The 21,214-nt window shown below is 39.6% G+C and overlaps 1 protein-coding gene across 1 annotated transcript in view; it reads right to left on the bottom strand.

Moving 5' to 3' along the window:
• The window catches only part of SUCLG2 (succinate-CoA ligase GDP-forming subunit beta), a 132,155-nt gene extending 114,487 nt beyond the window's left edge, over positions 1-17,668 (bottom strand). The window contains exons 1-2 of the mRNA XM_054387590.1: positions 17,601-17,668; positions 11,100-11,469 (exon numbers count right to left, since the gene is read on the bottom strand). Coding sequence (XP_054243565.1) covers positions 11,100-11,469; positions 17,601-17,668 — 438 coding nt within the window. The remainder of the gene's footprint in view (positions 1-11,099; positions 11,470-17,600) is intronic.
• Positions 17,669-21,214: the final 3,546 nt, after the last annotated feature.

Genomic DNA, 21,214 nt, shown 5'->3' with positions numbered 1-21,214 from the left:
GTTTCTTCCTGCTCTGCTGCTCCACTGAAGCAAGGTAGCTTACTATGCTGATTCTGAGCCAGAATAAAACCAACACAACTTCTCTGCATGCATGCAAATTATATATTAAATGCATAAATGTATGAACTTTTATACATATGGACCATACTGTAATAGTTAGGCTGGAAAAATGTCATTGGGGGAGAAAAAATGGGCAGAAAACCTGTGTCCAATTCTGGTGCCCCCAGCATAAGAGGGACATCGAACTGCTCGAGTAGGTCCAGATGAGGGCCAAGAAGATGATCAGAGGGCTGGAGAACCTCCCTTATGGGAACAGGCTGTGAGACTGTTCAGCCCAGAAAAAAGAAGACTCTGGAGAGACCTTATAGCACCCTTCCAGTACTTGAAGGGAGCCTACAAGAAAGCTGGGAAGGGACTTTTTACAAGAGCTTGCAATGATAGGACAAGAGGGAACAGCTTTAAGCTTGAGGAGGGCAGATTTAGACTGGATACTAGGAAGAAATTCTTTACAGTGAGGGTGGTGAGGCACTGGAACAGGTTGCCCAGGCAGGCCATGAATGCCCCCCACACCCTGAAGGTGTTCAAGGACAGGGTGGATGAAGCCTTGAGCAACCTGGTCTAGTGCAAGGTGTCCCTGCCCATGGCAGAGGAGGTGGAACTAGATGATGTTCAATGTCCCTTCCAACCTAAACCATTCTATGAATCTCTAAGGGGGTCTTTTAGATGATTCTGTATGTGAAATAAAACCAAGATGTATGTAGCATATCTTAACTAAAACAAGAGCATCTAAAAAAAAATTATTTGCTTACCCAAGACATTCTACAGCACTCCAGTTTCTTGAATTTGTGCACTCTAACCTGTGATACAGTTCCAAGCACAGACACACAAAGATGACAGTAATGAAGCAGCACACCCTTCATCTATACAAGAAATAAACCTTTATTGTATGTATTGGCATACAGCTACTGTAATTGACAAAGCTGCAGAAGAAGTTCCTATCAAAAAGGATCAGAAATACAACTGAATGACAGATCTTCACACAAACTACCACAGGTGCAGGTATAAATTTTTTAGGTCATATTCTTGAAATATACCACCTAAACCACTGACAAAGTAAAACACTTATTTCAGTTTGCTAGCAGTGCTGACATAAAGAATAAGTGTTCATAGAGTTAGTCTGACAAAAAAAAAAAAAAGCCCAAACATAAAAAGAAGACACTAAACAAAAAGTTTATCATAAATGTAAGCCATAAAAAGTGAACATAGATTACTATACTTTGTTCTGTATGAAAGCAAGAATTTCAGGCACAAAAGAAAATGGAAGGACACATGGCAAGTCTGAAGGACTACAAGGTTTACCACATTGAGTCAAACCACTCATCCCCTTAATGCCACATACCTATGGATATAATAAAAAAACAGGACAGCAAATGTCCTTCCCAAGTAAGGTTCTGTTGGCTCCCACAAATTAATAATTTTAATTTCTAAAACGGGACCATCCTATTTAAAAGCCACAGAGCAAAACAGCTTCCATAAACATCCCAAATTGTTCACCTGACATTGGATACCGTATGACAGTGAGTATGAGCAGAGACCATCAGCTTCATCCAACACTGATCATTTTAACTAAAGTCTCAATTTAGACTTCTATTGTATTCACAAAGGATAAAACTCATTCTGTGAGTCAGTTTAGGAAGCACAGGCTGGAATATTTTCCCAACAAAACCAGAGTTTTCACATTTTTGTTGACAGCAGTTAGGAATTTCTTATAGTTTGAATCAAAACACTGTAAGCAATCTTGACCTTAAACATAGAATCATGGAATGTTAGGGGTTGGACGGGACCTCTTGGGATCATCTAGTCCAAAACCACTGCCAAAGCAGGATTACCTAGGGCAGGTGTGTCGGTGTGAGCTGAAATTCCCCCCCCACCAACAATAACCAGGCTAGCCCAGTCTGGAAGCAAATGAAAAGCTGTATTTACAAGCAGAGTCTAAAATCTACCATGAAATGCAATGAATATGTACAAATATACAAAAATTCACAACATTCACAAATATATACAATCAACAGAAAAAGCACAACCGATCTCCCTTTGCTTCCCCCCAAGGGGACCCTCCCAAAGGGGGCCTCCCTCTCCCAGGAGCTTCCCCCCCAGATCCCCCTGGACAGAGAAGCAGAGTTTAGTTAGAGCAGAAAGTTGTTAACTTAGCTGCCAAGGTCAGTGTGTTATCTTCAGCCAGAAGAGAAGAAGAAACAGCAGCCAGACAGCCCAGCAACTGCCCCCACTGCCGAACACAGAATGTGCCGAATGCCTACTTTGTTTTGGGTAATAGTTCTTAAACATTTCTATCTATCCAATGGAAGTGTTTAGAACAATCGTTATTTTGCTTTCTTACACCCAATAGTGACTTATTTACATTCTTTCACTTTCTCTGTTTTGAACTTTGCAAGGAAAAATTAAAAAGACAGTTTCAAACCATCACAGCAGGCCACACAAAATCACATCCAGGTGGGTTTTGAAACAGAAGGAGACTCCACAACCTCTCCAAGTAGCCTGTTCCAGTGATCCATGGCCCTCACTGTAAAGTGTCTCCTTGTGTTGAGGTGGAAACTCCTTATACCAGCCCCATTACTGGGCACCACTGAAAAGAGACTAGCACCTTCATCTTGCCTTTAAAATCTTCCACAGGTACAGCTGAAGACCTTGGAAGAATTCAGTTCCATACCTATTCCTGTACAAGGGAATTCATTTTAACTGGATTAAAACAAAAGCAATACACAAACTCTAGGTATGTTAGAGGCCTTTTTACTTAAGCTATAGGCTTTATTACTTAAAATACATCACACAAAATATCCTGAGCAGTAAAATGCAGCATGTCTCAGAGAAAAAAAAAAAAAAAAATCAAAGAAAGAAAGAAATTTTAAAAATGCATTTCCCAGTTCTTTAAAGGCTATGACATTTTGATCAATAAACTGTAGGGGCAATTTACTATTTGACACTACCAAACCATACACTCACTTTTCAGAATGAGTGAGATCTGTCACTGCAATTGTTAAGGTTTGTATAACTCAGTTTCAAATAAACTAAAATAAAAAAAACAGGGAATATGCCACTACATGGCTGTTTACTAAAGACAATCTGTTCTGCTAGATAATTATTACTATTCCTAACAGCTTTATGTCTCTTTGAAACAAGATGTTTATGTTAAGTAACTGACTCATTCTCTTCATATGTACAAAAAAAAAAAAACAAAAACAAAAAAATACCATTTTTATATATAAATTGGGGGCTTTGTTATAAAAGATGCACACAGTTAATATTATTATCAAGATTTCTCATGTTAAAATGGTTTACAAAAAATTAGGCTTGAAAAGTTGAAGGATGGCCAAGAGCTTGGGAAGATTGCTTTAAGTATGCAAACTTTAAAGCTTCAAAACAGTGCAACTGCTTCTTCTCAGAAGACCACATTACTGAAAACTAGACTTTATGTAGAGCAAGCAAATCTTGATAGCAAAGCCCAAAGCTAAATTCTCATTTGGAAAATCTTAGCCTAGCACTGCCTTAATATTGTTTTTCAATTACCCAAATGAGCTTATTCAAAACTGAGTATTCCACAGCCTCTGAAAACACTAATCCACCCTTAAGTCACGCTTAGGCTGAAGGAGAAGTGCATCAACCTAATCCACAGGGAGTTTGGTGACATTTAAATAGCAGCACACTTAAGCAGTGGACCAACTGCTCCCAGTGTGCTTCTGTAACCCAAGAACACTGTGTTACACCTTACTGCCTTACATAATCTCCCAAGGCTGACACCAGTTTAGACTTCACCACTCTCCCACATACTGCTGACATACCCTCACACACAGTTATATAACCCCTCTCAACAGCCAGTTCTTTTGTATTACTTGAAACCAAGAAGCCAAGGTACTGGAGTAAGTTACTACAGAGCTGGGGTTTCCCGTTTCTGCTCAGATGACCTGGCTGCAAGCTGCCACCATGGCTTCCCAGCTGCGCACCCCTATACCCTTCTTGAGCCTGAAATGGACCTAACTCAGCAGAAACCTTCTGCTGCCCACTTAATTCTGTCACCTAACCCATTAGAGGATGAAGTGAAGGAACATCCCAGCAATGCAGCAGTTGAGGGCAGAACCACCCACTTCTGACAGCAGTCTGCTCTTACCTTGGGGTAGCAGAGACACTATAACTGTATTGACTGTGGCAAACCAAGCCTGGAGAAGAGAACATAAACCTACATGTAAACGACTCAACTTCACATCTCCTTCTGAAGCAATTACTGAAATTCCACAATTCGTTAGAGAAAACAGTAACTGCAGAAAAGCTATAGTTCAGAAATCTACAGTTTAAAACAACAATCAAAGGATTAAAAATATATATATATTTTATTACTGTATTAGATGCTTGTGTCACCATTTTAATGCTAGTTCATGCAATCAAAACAAGTGCTCAGTTAAATCTCCCCCTGAAGACTTTTGCATAGTTCAAGGAAAAGCCGATTTCTCTTGTCATGTTGCATGGTTCTTTTAATAGGAGCCACTGCAAAACAGAGATAGGAAGGCAGGAATCACAGCACATCACAGCAGGAAACATCAAGATGATGACAAACATCAAAGGAATAAAAGGAAGAGATTTCTTGAACTAGTAACATGTCAATTTTGGAAAAGAAAGCTATTTTAACTGAAAAGCTGAAGAAGTTCTATTTAGTCATCTCATCCTTTTCAGTTAAGAGAAACTGCTTCTCTCCATCAGCAGGCAGCAGTGATTATTTAATGCAATATAATACAGCAAGTTATAAGCTACAGATTGCCTACCTGTAGGTAACAAAGCATAGTAAAAACTAAGAAATATAAGTTGGCATCAGCTGTCTGTTGAGAAACAGGCAGCCTCCAATTACTAACAGAATGATAATTTGTTTAATGATTATGTTAATTTACTCAACTCTTATTAGACAGATACACAGGTAGTATTGATGAGTTCCATACAGCATTATAAAGTATGGCTGATTTGTTTCAAAACAAATTAAAGAACATATTGTACACTAAGTAAATAATGTGTACCATATCCAAAGGATATCTAAAGGAATCACAGAACGTTAGGTGTTGTAAGGGATCTCAAAAGATTATCTAGTCCAACCCCTCTGCCAGAGCAGGATCACCTAGAGTATGTCACACAGGAATACATCCAGGTGGGTTTTGAATATCTCCAGAGAAGACTCCACAACCTCTCTGGGCAGCCTGTTCCAGTGTTCTGCCACACTCGCAGTGAAAAAGTTTTTCCTGATGCTTACATGGAAGCTCCTCTGCTCCAGCTTGCACCCACTGTCCCTTGTCCTATCACTGGACATCACTGATGCAGTCCATCCTGCTGACACTTGCTCTTCACATATATACAAACATGTATGAGGTCATCCCTCAGTGTCCTCTTCTCCAAGCTAAAGAGACCCAACCTCCCTCAGCCTTTCCTCATAAGGCAGATGCTCCACTCCCTGCAGCACCTTTGTGGCTCTCCAACAAACTCTTTCAAGCAGTTCCCTGAGGTCCGTCTTAAACTGAGGGGCCCAGAACTGGAGACAATATTCCAGGTGTGGCCTCCTGGCAGTGAGTTACTCCTCCAGATGAGCTCTCTGAAAATGGCCTATGTTTTCAGAACAGTAAAGACGCAAAATCTACTGCTGCAGCAGGAAACTTCACATCTGTGTGCACTGGAACTTATCCTGGGGGATTCTGACCCTCCTGAGCACAGGTGAGAGAACACATCCATCTGGCACACAAGTGTCAGTGTTTTAGAAGCCCTTGCAGGGCCACATGCTGAATTGGGCACATGTTAACATGTGTCTGCTCTAATTGGTAGACAATGCTTGAAAAACTGTCTGAGATACAATATGGAGCTCACTAGGGAAGAGGCTGAAGGACTCAGATTAGGGACACTGAAGAATGTGGCACATTGCATTTTCCACACAACCATCTCTTGTACCTTTTGCTGTGTTGTTACTAATAAATTTAACATATCTGTAGGAATAGTGTAGTAAAACACTGCGCAATGTAACATGACCCTGAAAACAAAAGCAGCTATTAAACTTTGAACACACCATTTCTCTTTGCTTATGCTGGGGCTGTGTCTAGCGTCTCCTCTCTGAAGAATTTTAAGTGCCTAAATTAAGAAGAAAATAGAAATTGTTTTTTAACTCAAGAAAGGAATCACTACAAGCAATATCTGTCAATTTGTAATCATTTATTAATACAGAATTTAAATGAGAAGCAGTATTACTCTCTCCTTCAGATTTCAGGTCTTGCCAAAGGAGTTTTACTTCAGTAATATTGTGGAAATGAACTGCAACAGATATCAAATAAACATATATGAAGTTCTCTCTGTGTGACATGGCCACATAAGCCATGGTTTTGCTTTTTAAGGAGAAAATACAAACTCGTATACAGGAGACTGCAGTAGGGTGGACTTTGGTCAGAGTAAGGTCTGGTATTTATGTAACACAGGACAGTTCAATGAAGCAAGATCCTGCAGAATGCATTTAGAAAAAGAACAGTTTGAATCTCAGCCAGAAGAGTCTCCCTTGAATGTTAAAATTAACATGGGAGACTGAATGATTTAACTAAAGAAATAAGCCTCCTGGATTTGACATCAAAATCAAGTCATGAATCGAACTCCCTCAGTCTCCCCCCAATTTCCTCACTGAAGTGGGTGAATCCTCCCTAGACTCACTCACTAGCTGAACTGTCAACTCTGCAAGTTAACTGAATCTAAAAAAAAGATGTGGCTCTATTCAAGCTTTTTAAGATTAAAACTCAAATGCCATCATGACTGGGAGGGGCTGAAGATTTCATTCACTACCCTTTACTTCAGAATTCATTAATAAGTGTGTAAAATACTCATGAGGATTTACTTCTTTCACCTCTAAACCAACATTCCCTGCCACTAAAAATTATAATTAACTGTAATGACATAATAATCAATATGCTGTTTGGAGACTTACTGTGATACTTTAACATCCCTTCTTGCTTTTTATTCATCATTTTCTCTCCTCTCTTAATAGTGGAATCCCTCAGCTGGGAAGGAGGAACATCAGCAGCGTCTCCATCAGTTCTGAAGTGGCTGGATGCTGTCGAGGCTTTCTTTGCTTTATTTATCTCTTTCATTAAAGCCCACCTTCTAAATCTTTCCACAGTGGCTCCAACGTGAAACACCGTAATTTTGCTGTGCTTTCATAAATGCCACAGAAACAGAAGAGAATTTTAGAAGACAGCACCAAACTCATTCACATACGATACACAAATCTGAAACTGAGATTTACAAAGTCATAGCAATTGCATTAAAAGAATGGAACAGGCTCTGTTCAGGAACATTTCCCTTTTACTTAAACCATAGCAAGACATGAAAAGCAAAGTTTTAGAAGTTTCTCAGTTATGCCTTGGATATTTCACAGGATTGCAGGTAAACCAGTAGGTATTATTTAAGCTTTGCCAGACTCTTAGTAAACGTACTCAGGATGGAAGTGGGGCTGAAAATCCTGAAGGGCTATTTTTAACAACACTGTAATGCCTGCCTTAACAGGTGTCCTGAATGCTCCTGCTAGCTGTCTACTGAAAGAGACCTTTTTACTTCAAGGGTTCCTGAACCTCTCTATATATTTTTTCTGTCCTACTATGTTCTTTTATCTTGAGCTACTCTTCGTCCTTTTATAATCACTCTGATTGCAAACTGATTGATCCCAAGCATAACCTCTGCACTCCCCTGGCAATGGTGCAGCATGGTGTGATGTTCCTACACTGCAGAACTCATTTGGGTCATTAGATCAAGGGGAAAAAAAAAAAAGATATGAAAAAAAAGACACAGTTTTTTTCCAATGTGCCTTTAAATCATGTTTATAAACTCAGCTTTCTGATGTATCCTTCTGTTTACTTCACATGCAAAGAAGCAGAGACAAGAATGAACCTAGAGCGAGTCCTTCACTCATTGCAGATTTAAAGTCTCCAGTAATGATTATACCTTATAGACTTATTTACAGCTTGCTTACACACAGGGATTTTGACAGCTATTCTGTAAATACACTCTCCTACACACTAAGCTCCATTGTCAACTACCAGGAACATGCACAGGGTCAGACTTGAGCTCCTTCTGTCATCCTTACTCTTCTTATCTCAAAGAAACAGAATCTGAGCCCACATCCTTGTGCACTAAAAGGCAGATCCTACCAGCTACCACCTGGATGATCTTTCTGGGGGTCTGAAGATATGATTTTGTGATGACTGCTGTCCTCAAAAGAGACAATAGTGAAAAGAATGTCCCCTTGAACAGTAAGACTCTGACCTCACAACTCCACTTCCCATACCTCACCTGCCTACTGTTTCAGTCACGGTGCTACAGATTAACCTCCAAATTAAGCAGGACATAGCCAAATCCCTGACAATCTGCATCCTGCCCTTTCACCCAGGGGAATATCGAGGCTTCTATTTACATACAAACACAAAACCAGAAATTGCTATAAATTAAACAACAGTACACTTCTGACACTGAGAAGGTCTCTGATGCATTCTGTTTACCATTTAAAGGCTTACTGAGCAGAGCTGAATACACTCCCACTAATGTTCACCTGAGCAGTGAAATCAGCAGCAGCTCCTGAAAACCAGCTGAAACATGACAGGTTCCTATTCCATGAGATGTGTGAAAACTTTCTGGTTGTTCAACAAGCAAAGGTCACATAACAAACAGGATGTGATGAAAACAAAGCAGCCTGCCCAAACACAAAGCTGACAATTCATTCAGAGGGGCAAACACTGTCCTCCCCATACACTTCATAAAACATACGGAAAACCTTTTTCTTCACCCTTTGTATTCATTAACCAAAATTCAGCAGAATAAACCAGTATTAAAAGTATTTAATCATATATCCACATGTGTCCAAGAACCAAGTACGCCTAGGTTGGGGCAATCCTAGGTAACAAGCCAGGCTGGGGGATGATAAGATTGAGAACAGCCCTGCAGAAATGGACTCTAGGGTGCTGATGGATGAGGAGCTGGACATGAGCCAACGGTGTGTGCTTGCAGCCCAGAAGGCCAATTACATCCTGGGCTACAGCAGAAAACACATGGCCAGCAGATCAAGAGAGGTGTCTCCGGCACTTTGCTCTGGTAAGACCTCACCTGGAGTCCTGCACCAAGCTCTGGAGCCTTCAACACAGAAAGGACACGTACCTGATGTACTGGGTCCAGAGCAGGGCCACAAAAATATTCAGGGGGCTGGAACACCTCTGCTATGGGGACAGGCTGAGAGAGTTGTTCAGCCTGGAGAACAGAAGGCTCTGGAAGACCTAATAGCAGCCTTCTAGAACCTGAAGGGGGCCTACAAGAAGGCTGGGGAGGGACTGTTTACAAAGGCCTGTAGTGATAGGACAAGCGGCAACAGTTTGAAATTAGACAAGAGTAGATTTAGATTGGATGTTAGGAACAAGTTCCTAGGGTGATGGAACACTGAAGCCCAGGAAGGTAGTTGAGGCCACATCCCTGAAGATATTCAAGGTGAAGCTTGACAAGGCTCTGAAAAACCTGATCTAGTGAAGGATGGCCCTGCTTGCTGTAGGGGAGTTGGACTAGATGACTTTTGGAGGTCCCTTCCAACCCAAACCATTCCATGATTCTACTTACACCTCTGGAAGCAATTTTCAAAGCTTTTGCTGGGGTAAAGATAACAAGAATATGAATTTACAGATTCAACTTCTGCTTTTGTCAATGTGCTAGCAATCGCAAGCTTTGCTTTGCATTAGTAATTAATTTTAGTCAAATAATGTTCATTTTGCTTATTTAGAACTTCAAAGCTTTAAGAAAAGCATATTTTCCTGACCTAAAAAGTAAGGGATTGAAGTATCTGATAAAAATAAGCTCACTGTCATACACAACTGCATAACTCGTTGCAGGAAATACCATAACATATTCCCTACTTTTGCAAATGAAAGAAGACTGTTGGTGATATGACCACATTCAAAAAGTGAAATGAACTGTCTGCTCCACAGAAATCAGGAAGATTCTGTTGTTTTAAATATCTTGAAGGGAAATTTCCTATTTTTGGTCTCAAAGTTTTGGCTTTTTTTTTTTAATAATATTAAAACTATACTTCTATGCAACTATGAAAAATGATTTAAATATTAAGCATAAGCAGGAAAACATAATTCTACAACTATTTTACCACCAACCGCATCAAGAGAATGCTTTTCAGAGTATTCCCACTATCAATTTTTTGTACACTTCATCCTAATTAAGCTTCCTGAATTGTTAGGAAATTATTCAAGGATTTCAAACCAAAGGACAGTCAAGGGGTTGTTCAGAAATGTTTCTGAATTCCTGTCTCAAGTAATCATATCTATATCAAAGAACCATTTCACACCTATCCTACCCTGGAAGAATACTTTTTCAAGTGTTAGGAGTCACTAGCATTTTAAGAAAAACACCAGTAAAATACCAATTTACATAGTTTAAGCTCTGTTTCTCATCATAAGAAGCAAATAGGAAACATAATCACAGGGGTTTGTTCCAGCTCTTTAATACTTGAAGTCAAATCATGATAATTTCCATGCTACCTAATTATGTCATCACAGATTATGACTTTGAGCACCAAGCAGCACAGTACGCCCAAGCAATAAAGATGCAAATGCCCACAGCAGTAAAATAAAAAAAAAATAAAACCCCAGAAAAATATCTAGAAAAATAGTTCTACTACATGCGTAAGTCATAGCTGGTTTGCCAAATTACTACAGAACTGTAACAGTTCCTGCCTGGAAGCACACACCCAAAAAAAAAAAAAAAAAAAAAAGACTGGAACATAATTTTTGTTTAAGATGCAATGTTTTACATATATTACTTACTAAATCTTTGTTTTAATTAGACAATTTGGCTTTGACATGAAGCAAACTCAAAGGGAACAAACAAGAAGACGACAGCTCTCTGGCTGCTTGGCCAGAGTTGAGGAGTAACCAGAGCTGCCACAGAATGATCAGTGAAAGCTATGAACACTTTTCCTTCCTTTGCAGGTCATTTATTTATTAATACCTCTCCAAAGGAGGCAGCATTACTTCACCAATTAAAGACATTTGGAATACTCCCACTCTTGATCTTAGTGCCCTATCTATTACAGCCCATGCTGCATTCATCAAAATAAGCAATGTCCACTGCTCTTCAATATCTGCTGGATGAAGTTCCCAATGAGGGTTAACATGAGGCCTCCTCCAGTTGTTCAGTGCATCATCTGATTCTTGCTGATCAAGCTGTTTGTGGCAGACATATACAATAACATTGTCAATTGGTCTGACCCACAGGTTCTCAGCTGGGTCATCAACCCTCCATAGAGGAAGCTCCATGCATTCCAGCTGCTTTCTCACATAACATTTCACATCATGTTTAAAGTAAGTTTCCAATGGTTTTGGAGTGGTAGAGTTGAAGAAGCTAGAAAATTTAAGGAAAAAAAAATTTCTCATGCCATCTTCAGAACTTAAGCAAGTAACGTGGACAATAAAAAGTATTCTGTTGCTTTTAATAGACCTTTCCTCTATAAACATCATGAATATCTGTATGCTTTACCTGTATCAATCATTTACATATATAACTTTGCACATATAACTCTTCCCACAATTTTATTTTCCCAGACATTTTTATACTAATAGTGTGTATTAGCAACCTTTTTTTTTTTTTCCTTCCTTTCTTGCACAAGGCAGTTACTGCTTTCTTGGCTTCTGACTGAAGTACCGGATGTCAAATTAAACTGTTATTTTGTCCACAATCACTCAGAGGAACACCTAAAAAGAAGAAGAAGTGTTCCACAAGTAATCTGTGTCTGGTTTTTAATGTGCAGCTTCATATTTTTTAGTCAAAACTCTGGGACAAGCAGACAAGCCTTTCAAACATAATAAAGATCTGCCTTCCTTCTCCACTCTTTACAACTGCTACAAAAGTTCTGCATCTTACAAAGTTTAAAGGGAGAAGAGTTCAACACCAAAGCTAAAGTAACTACAGTAAGAGTGATTCTCTCTCCTCCTGACACAAACTGAGACTATTGCTCATTGCTTATATTCCTCAGAGTCTATCTACTCCAGTAATACCTTGCCATTTCTCATCTTTCCCAGTTACTGGTCCTGTGAGCTTACTGCCCCTGAAATATTCTAAATGCATAAATACAAATGGGTGCTTAAAGTCACTGCTACTGATGCTCTCTCAAAGTATCTATCCATTTTCAGACAAATAAAACTCTTCTATTTAATCTTTTTGTTCCAAACAGATTCACTGCCCACTGAATCCTGAAGGTGTGTATTTTGCCTGTTCCACCTTCCCTAAGAGAAACTGCCAAATTTATACCTAGGCACTTTATATAGTCAGTCACATCTTCACTCTACAAACACAGAAAAAACACTGCAAAGCTGCAACATTTAGAATGCCTCTTGTACAAATTAATTTAGCTGATAAAGATAAGCATGTAACCTTTGGTCCTTCAGTTGTAAACAACAGGAATCTATACCTTTTTATTATGAAAAGCAGAAAACTAAAATCCTAATCATTAACTATACAAAGACACAAACAACAGAGGCAAATTTGAACTACTTTGCTCTCTAGGACAAATCAATAAAGCACTGTTGCACAAATTGAAGACAAGCAGGGTGGACTGAAATTGATCTGTAACCAAATGCTACCAATGTGCAAGGTAAATAAACCCAAATGAATAATAACGTACCACTCTCAAAACATTTAAAAAGTGCTTTTTCTTAAATGAAATCAGCTTTGAGTGAAACAGCCCAACTCACATTCATGCCCAACAGGGACAGTGCCTAGAGCTTTATGACTTGGGATTCTAAACTTACACACTCTTAAGAATCTCACAGAAATAAAACAATCTGCAGTTCAATTTTGGGATGCAGACTCTTGTAGTTTAGGAAAGCTATGAACATGCGAGAAGAGACCAGACAAACACCAGAGGAAAAAAAAAAACAAAACCTCATGGGTAAATCTGCTCAACAAACCAGTGCATTTTAAACTAACAAAACCATGAAAAAGTGACACTCAAATACTTTTACTTATGGAATGCAAAATCATTTTGCTATCAGAATAAAGTTTTAACTGAAGTGCTCCAACAAATAAATGTAAATACTTGCTATTTTTCAATTCCTTCACTGTCAGCATTTAGCCACTAATTAAACAAGAACATCAGCGTCAGCATGTCACTAACAAACAAACAAAAAAAAAAAACACCAAAGAAAAAAAACAAGTACACAAAACCCCATCAATCTTGGTTTCTTATTTCATTACAATATCGAAGGAGGGTTTGGAGGGGGTCAGCTTACAGTTTAGACTCTGGTTTAAGTATCATTCATGCAACATAGAATTAACAGCATCAATTCAACAGCACAGCATACCTCTACTCTTAAAGAATTTTTCACAATAATCAATCTTAACTACTCTTACTATGTTATCTAGTTAAAATAAGATCCAGAGCCAGATATTAATTATGGATTAATGTTTAATTACCTGTTCCAAAATTAGTGTCATAATCAGTTGCACAGATAATATGATTTCTATGTCCTGTGTTTTATTAAAATGCTATGGAGTGAGGAATTGGCTTTCTCAGCAGAGAATTTTAAAGAGGGGAATTTTCTGGAGAAAACCCTTAGAGCATATGCTCAAAACTGCAGATTACAGTCTCAAACATGCACACAAGATTGGACCAGCCAAGGCAATAACAAACTGAACTACCTGCTACAGTGTGGTCAACAGCAAAAGTAAAAACGTATCAAGTGACATTATGTCATCCTGGAACCCTACCTGTGAGTACCCAAAACAGGGAGGGGGGCAACCATACCTCTAAGCATTAAATGAACACATTACCAATTTTTACTAAAAGTGAACCTTTTAAACGGGTGGGGGAAATACAGAAATTATCAACTTCTAAGAAACAACCAAACCCCAAGCATTTCTGAACCCTCACCTTAATTTAAGGTATTCCCAAAAGAATCTCAGCATCTTCCCACTTTCTTCATAGCATCTTTGTTGCCAGTCATCAGCCAGAAAGGGCAAAGGAAAGGGCTTCTTGTTAAGAAATAGAATCGCCATATGCACTGACTTTTCCAGAGAGAAACACGGTGAAAACAATCACTCAGTTACTTACATGAAAACACAGTTTGTTTATTGACACTTTAATCTAGTGCCTCAGGAGGAAGATCAATGAAAAAGCACCTGTCTCTGTAACAAAAACTTTTAACGAACCTTAAATACACCCAAGCAAGGTATGGAGCCCCTTTGGAATGACTTGGTTGGGAGTTCAAAGGGAGGGACAGGAAGAAGGGATTACATATCTCCCACAGGTGTCCCTGCTAATTCTCAGCCTAATGACATATTTGTGAAGGCTGTTTCTTATCTAATTAGCCCTATCCCTTGATTATATCTACATGAGGTACAAAGAAGGGTAAATAAATGCAGCAAAGTGCAGCTTTTTCTGCTTCAAAACAAAGCTGTGAATGTTTGTGCCAGAGCCAAATTGCTCCCATGGCAGATGTACCAATGTAAAACTAAGTGAAAAAATAATTTTTAAAAAAATAAAAAATAATCACAGTCTAAGGCTATATTTGTGGGTTTATTTCCTTCTTTTATCTTAAAAAAGGATTCAATAACCATGTGTTTAACAGAACTGCCACACAGGAGCTGGCCAAACATCTGCTCCACTTTGGCATTTCAGTTTTGTCTAGTTTGAGGAGGGCTTTCCTGTTTTTTGGTTTAGGTACTTACAGAAAAACTGTTTGTGAAAGGCTCATGTATTTCCTGCCTCTAAGTGTAAAACCTTAAAAATTAGAGCAAAACTGCTAACCAGGAAAAGCCAAACACAGAAACTGTGGGAACCTTCAAGAATCTTTCAAGAACTTAACAGAAAGCCAAGATAAAAAGTAACAATTTGGCACTGACATGGTTTCCGAAGTCATGAATTGAAAGTTATTTTCAGCAATGCTTTCTGCTGCGTGGAAGATTCCTAAACTCACAGATGATAGCTTCTTAATAAAGACAGAACTTTCTGTTTAGCATTAATGAGGCTTTACAGGTATTCAAGCCTAGAAATTGAAGGCATTTGCAGTGAGCAACCTTTTACAGTTCCCTATTTTTAACATTCAGTAGATTTTACAACAGGAATATTGTTTAATTCCATCTTTTTTTTTTTTAATAATATTTTCAACATGAATGAAATTTGGCATCATTATGGCAGGACTGAGGAGCCTTTTGAAGGCTAGGAGAGGGTGCATAGCACACCAGCCAATCTGTTCACTGCATTTGGAAACTGGAGAGTTACCTTAAGCATTTTTTTTTTATGATTCTGATTTAATTGTTCCTCATTTATATTCATCGCTGAAATCCACTGCATCTGAAGCTATTTTGAAAACACAGCATTCTCCCAAAGGACCCAATCCAACTCCTATTCAAATAAACAGCCTTCAATGGAGCCTATTTGTTGCTAGCCAACAAGATTGAATTCTGCTGCAGAGTGGTCCCTGGAGCGTTTGTCACAGCTCTTTACAAATATTGCTCCAGTACAAGCAGGTCTAAATACGCTTGTCCACATGCACTGCAGACAACTGAAATCTATCTTTTATCTTCCTGAAACACTTGGTAAGATTGAAACTCCAAAAGCACAAAGAACTGAATCTATCAAGAATATAAAAAGTACAAAGAGTAAGAAATGTTTAACAGTTATGAAAAGGTAAAGAGCCAAAGGGAAAGCAGAAGAATGATAAAGAAATGTTCACGCGATAGCATCAAGAACCATTTATTCCACCTCTAAAATGAAGTTACACATAGAAATGTTAGTGATTAGATTATGACAGTATACAACCAAACCTCTCAAAAAGCTTGTTTCAACACAGCTATGAAAAAGATCAGCAGCTTTGGAATGAGAAATTTTGCAACAGATACGAACACCACTCAATAGTAAGTCATGAGGCTTATGAGGATAGATTTGAAATCTCATTAAGTATCTACTCACATAGGGTTACCAAAACAACAAAGGTTAAAGACTGGTATTTCTTGATTATACCCTTATCATATGTAAAACCCTTATCTGTGAAAAGCATGTGTCAGGCTTTGAGAAGAGGTTTGCTGGTTTATCATAAATAAACAAACAAGTAAATGTAACTGTAACTTCTGGTTTAAGATAAGTAATGAATGATACAAGTGAGAAAAACTTGCAATCAAAAGACTCTCAGGTGTGTAGCACAGAAATCCAGAATCCTGGGTGATGAACTTATTTGTCGTTTAAAGTTTGAAAGAGGAAGATCAGATTATGTAGACAGGAATTCTATAACGTAACACTCCAAAAATTAGGATGATTCTCCAGGTAAATTATTTCCTTTTAAACTAAGAACCTGATTTGTTGTTACACAGTATTGATGAGGTTCTTGAAAATGATCAAATTGGAAAGAACAGATCTTGGGAGATCTTCTCAGTATCTGCCAGAGTTCAAAAACAGAATAATAAAATATGACTTATAGTGCAAGTTCAATACCTCTATTTCATAAGTAACACACAAAAAAAAAAAAAGATAAAAAATTAAAAAAAAAATCAACAAACCTGCCCACCTTAATATCCCAAGAACACCAAAGACTCTGAGCTGATTTCAGTGGGATAACTTACAGGATCACTCTGCACTTTGAGAGATGACAGAACAGAAGATGAATTCCTTATTACCACTCCTACCCCAAATCCCCACTGCAGGACCAGATAAAGAGAAGGCTTGAGACCAAGCTCAACCAAAGCACCTTCTACACTTCACTGTGAGGTGAATCTGGACAGACTATGCTCCAAACTCAAGCACCACAAAAGCCTTCCACATCAGAGACCTATAAGAACAGCAAGGATGCACACAAAACCAGGGAAGTTTCCCCCAGCTTTCTTATTGTAGGAGCAGAAACACCCAGCAACACGTTTCGTTTCTTCCAGAGGCTTCACCTTCTGGGGAAGTACTTATGCTAGGAAGCATGGACTAAAGTAGATTTCCATGAAGCTGCTGATCCGAGGAGAAAAAATAAAGAGGTTGGTTGCCAAAGGCACCAGAGCTGTCTAAAAGGCACTGTGTCATTTCCCTCAGAATGTCTGCAGTTGAGGTGACAAAGAACTGTTAGACCTAAGGAGAGCTTCTCAGTACATGCCATTCAATGAGGACCATTTATTCTTTCCCATCACACTTCAAGATTCAAGACTAGCGGGAAGTCAGAGCTCTGGCCAGCCCAGAGGAGCACACAACTGGGCATCCTCCCTTCAGCCTGCCCTCGGCCACCAGCACAAAGCCAAGACCAACTCAATGCTGGCACTTGAAACATGTTCAGATAAATGATATTACTTCATGTACAGTGTTACTTGTTTCTGCTGCTGAAATAACTGTAAGTATTTATAGCTTTAGGAGCAAGGAGGCTGTCAAAGCTGGCGTTTCTGGTAATGCTTTGGTCGGTTCAGCCCTGACCCGGCTGCAGCACTGGTACCTGCCCCTTGCCCCGATCCCGCGAAGTGCCGAACACGGCCCAACGAGACCTGCCAGGTCTGTTTATTTTCACCGACAAGAGCCCGGCAGCGCTTTGGGCTCAAATGCATCCTCCGGGAGACGGAACCCGAGCTCCGCCATGGCGGGAAGGGAAAGGTCCCCCTGCAACTGCGAGCAACAGGAGGAGGCTGTGATTACCGTGGCCCCGGTAGCCGCGGGGGATAGACAGCTTTAGAGAGCGGAAAGTGGTGGTTGATAGGACGGAGAGCAGGGCGGCTACTAAGGAGAGACTCCCCAGCGCGCCAGGTGCGCGGCCCGCCGCCCTCCTTCGGCTCCAGGGCCACCAGCAGAGCCGGAAGGATGCGGTGGCCAGGGCCAGGCTCACTCACCGCGAAGCTGCCCCGCAAGCGAGCGGATCTCAGGGACAGGTCCCGCAGCATAACCCCCGCCTGCCCAGCCAAGGGAGCCGCCATCTTAGCTGCGCCGCGTGCCCTCCCGACCGCCGCTGTCTCCGCCCTGCCCCACTCCCCGGGCGGAAGCTCGGCGTGGCCCGGCGGCGCCCACCCCTGCGGAGGAAGGAAAAGGGACGGCCCGGGCGGGAAACCGGGGTGGGATCTACCGCGGGGTAGGCTGTGAGGGATAGACTGGAGAGATGCTGTGTGGGATGGATGTCGTGGGGCAGGGTGTGAGGGAAGGGCGGCTTGGGTGCTGACTCTGCGCAGCACTGTAGCGTGCGGGTGGTTGGAGGTGAGGCCGTGTCTGCGAACGATGGAGGCAAAGATGTGCGCAGGGGTTGGGTATTGCGAGGTGAATTGCTGGAGGCGCTGCCGTGAGTGGTTTGCCCTCTGAGTTGTTTGGCTTTGGTTGTGGTTTTGTTTTTTGGTTTTGTTTTGGTTTGGTTTTTTCATTACTAAAACCGCTTTTTTTGTTGTTTTCGTTTTGTGTTTGTTTTGGGTTTTTTTTAATAGGAAGTAGTAAGTTAACCCAAACTAAGAAGCCCTAATAAACCCTGCTGGGATCTAGCTAATTTCTCGTAAGGACTTTAATCTAACCTCTATAAAATGTTTGTTCTTCATCCAAAGGTAAAACCTTTCAGTTAATAACAAAACTGAGACACTGAATTCAGTTGCACCTGGGGGACTGTGCTTCAGGCAGAGGCCTGATAGCTCAGGACTCATTGCATGGATATAAAATCTAACACGAGTTCCTGGGCTGAGCTGTGTTATCATGAAAGCGAGTCCCAGAAGCCAGATTTCAGAAAATACCTCATTTCATCCATAAAGAAAGATTTAGGGGCTGGTGTGGATACAGGTGTAGCGTGCCTACAGTTTGAAGCAAGCTCGAGAGTCAAGTGGCTTGGTTTTCACAGATACAGCCTTAATATGAGCCTGCTGAGTGTTTGTGTGTCTGTTTCTGGTTAATGCACACTCTAGATAATCCACCTATGAGTAATAGAGAGTTAACATTAAATAGTTCACACAAATTAGCAATCAACAATGATGGCTTGAAAATATGATTTGTGAAAATTGAGCGGCAGATGAGATACCCTTGCAGTTTTACAAGAGTTCATATTAAATTCACCTCTATTGAAGCAGAGTTTAGCATTAAATTCAAGCATTAGTTATGCTGAGCATTATTTATTCATCAGTTTATGATGAAATAGTTGGATAAATAAGAGTCAAATCCCCATCTTCTAGTCCAAGGTGTAAGTGGGAACAGGAGGATATTCCTGTAAGTGCTTAGAACTTAAACTCCTAAATGTGTTTCTTTAAAAAAATCAGGGCTAAACAATTTTATTGCAATTTATTCAGCAAATAAATTATACTTCCATTAGAAAGAAGTCTGTGATTTCATACAAACTGAGGTGCTAGAAAAATCTGAAATTGCACAGTTTTGTCTTTGTCATGACAATTGAAGTAATGTAATATGTTTCAATAAAGAATCTGAAGATGTGGCTTTTTGATAGCATTCAGCAATAACATATGGAACCCAGTATCAACCTAGGTATTACTGTGTGCTTATTCTTTCAGAGTATTACATGCTGACTTTGGTATTATGATGGAGGGAATATAATTTCATTTTTAGTGTCATGACTGTGGTTCAGTAAGCTTGGTGTTTCCTATTCATACAAGCTATTATGGCTATATGCGTTAGGCTTATATATATAGCAGGTGTATAAGATTTCAGATAATGTGTGTGGATTGCAAGCAACACTATTATTTAATGCAATGCTATGAAGAGCACTTTTACTGCATATAAATAGTGGGGAACCTTCTTTACTATATTTTTTTAATTGTTTAGACTTAGTATATGGAAAAACACTACAGAAATGCATAGTCTGGGTTTGTTACCACAGCATGGTTTTCTTTTTTCCTTTTTTCTTTTTTTTTTTTATATCTCTAAGGCAGAAGATACTTGATCTTTAAAGTATGAGGAGAAAAGGTACAGAGATTCATTGCCTTCACATTTAGTTTCCTGCTATGTATATGTAAACCAAACAAAATGTAGACCAAACAGGTTTCTCAAGCAATTAGCAGAGCAGACAAGCCAGCTTTCTCAGAGTATGGGGTACAAGGACATGTGAGTGTGTGACAAAAGATACACATTATTGGTAGAAAACTCACCTGGAGTGTAGGAATTTGGAAGCAGCTAAGGAGTAGTCCCAACACCTTACCCTCAAAAGTAAGGAAGGAAGGGAAGAGAACTGCGAAATAAGAGGATAGAGGGAAAGAGGCTGTTATCCAAGGACATTGCTTCTAAGCTTCTAAATATTCCTCCCTGTGTCTATCATGAGTATGCAGCATTTAAGACATTGTGCTGCCTTTCTCATATCTTCCCCAGGATGCATAAAAGGCTGGATTGTAGCTAAGCCATTTAGCAGCAGTCTACTTAATACAAAACAACCAGGATTGTTTTTGCAATTAAGTTTTAAAAAAACATTGCATAAAGTACATCTATTAAGAACTAATCCTTAAGCCTCTATTATAGTTGATAGCGTTCAGGTGAAAAGATTCCAAACCCCAAAAATTTGCCTTATCACAGGTAAAGCATCATTGTAAGTGTTTTTGCATTTCCTTTTCATTGTAGCAGTGCTCATTAACAATTAAATAGTATATTCATTTTCTCAGCCACACAGATTACCTCACAAACCATTATTTGCTGAAGACCGATGTCACACCCAGCAGAGAGATGGTGTAGCCAGCCATTCAGATGGATTGTTTATCATTAACTTTTCATTTAACCATAAAACCACTTCAATAATACAAACACATTATAGCTATCAGAGATGCATGCAAGGTTTTTTCTTAATATTGCTTTTCTGAGTAATATACCTGAGCTCATGATGATGCATGTCAGGAACAAAACCACTAGACCACTATCACAGCAATGAAGCTATTTTCATAAATAGGATACTCAGCTAACTTAGACTGGAAAAGAATTGTGCTAAACACACTTTTTCTTAGTCACACAATTAGTTTTACAACTTCAGTAGAGTCAGGTGAGCCTCACACTTTCCCTTTTCCTCAGCAATGGTATGGTTCCTCTAAACTTTGATGGATTGTGGGCTCTTATTCAGAAAACTGTACAGTGGAGTGAAAGACATTTCATTATGCACATGTTGCTTTGTAATTATTCTTGTGTCAACTGCAGAACTTGAGCTTCACAACTACATAAATTTCCTAGAGA

The sequence above is a fragment of the Indicator indicator genome, chromosome 15, assembly GCF_027791375.1.
Source record: "Indicator indicator isolate 239-I01 chromosome 15, UM_Iind_1.1, whole genome shotgun sequence".
Lineage (NCBI taxonomy): Eukaryota > Metazoa > Chordata > Aves > Piciformes > Indicatoridae > Indicator > Indicator indicator.
This window is presented reverse-complemented; position numbering and strand designations above follow the sequence as displayed.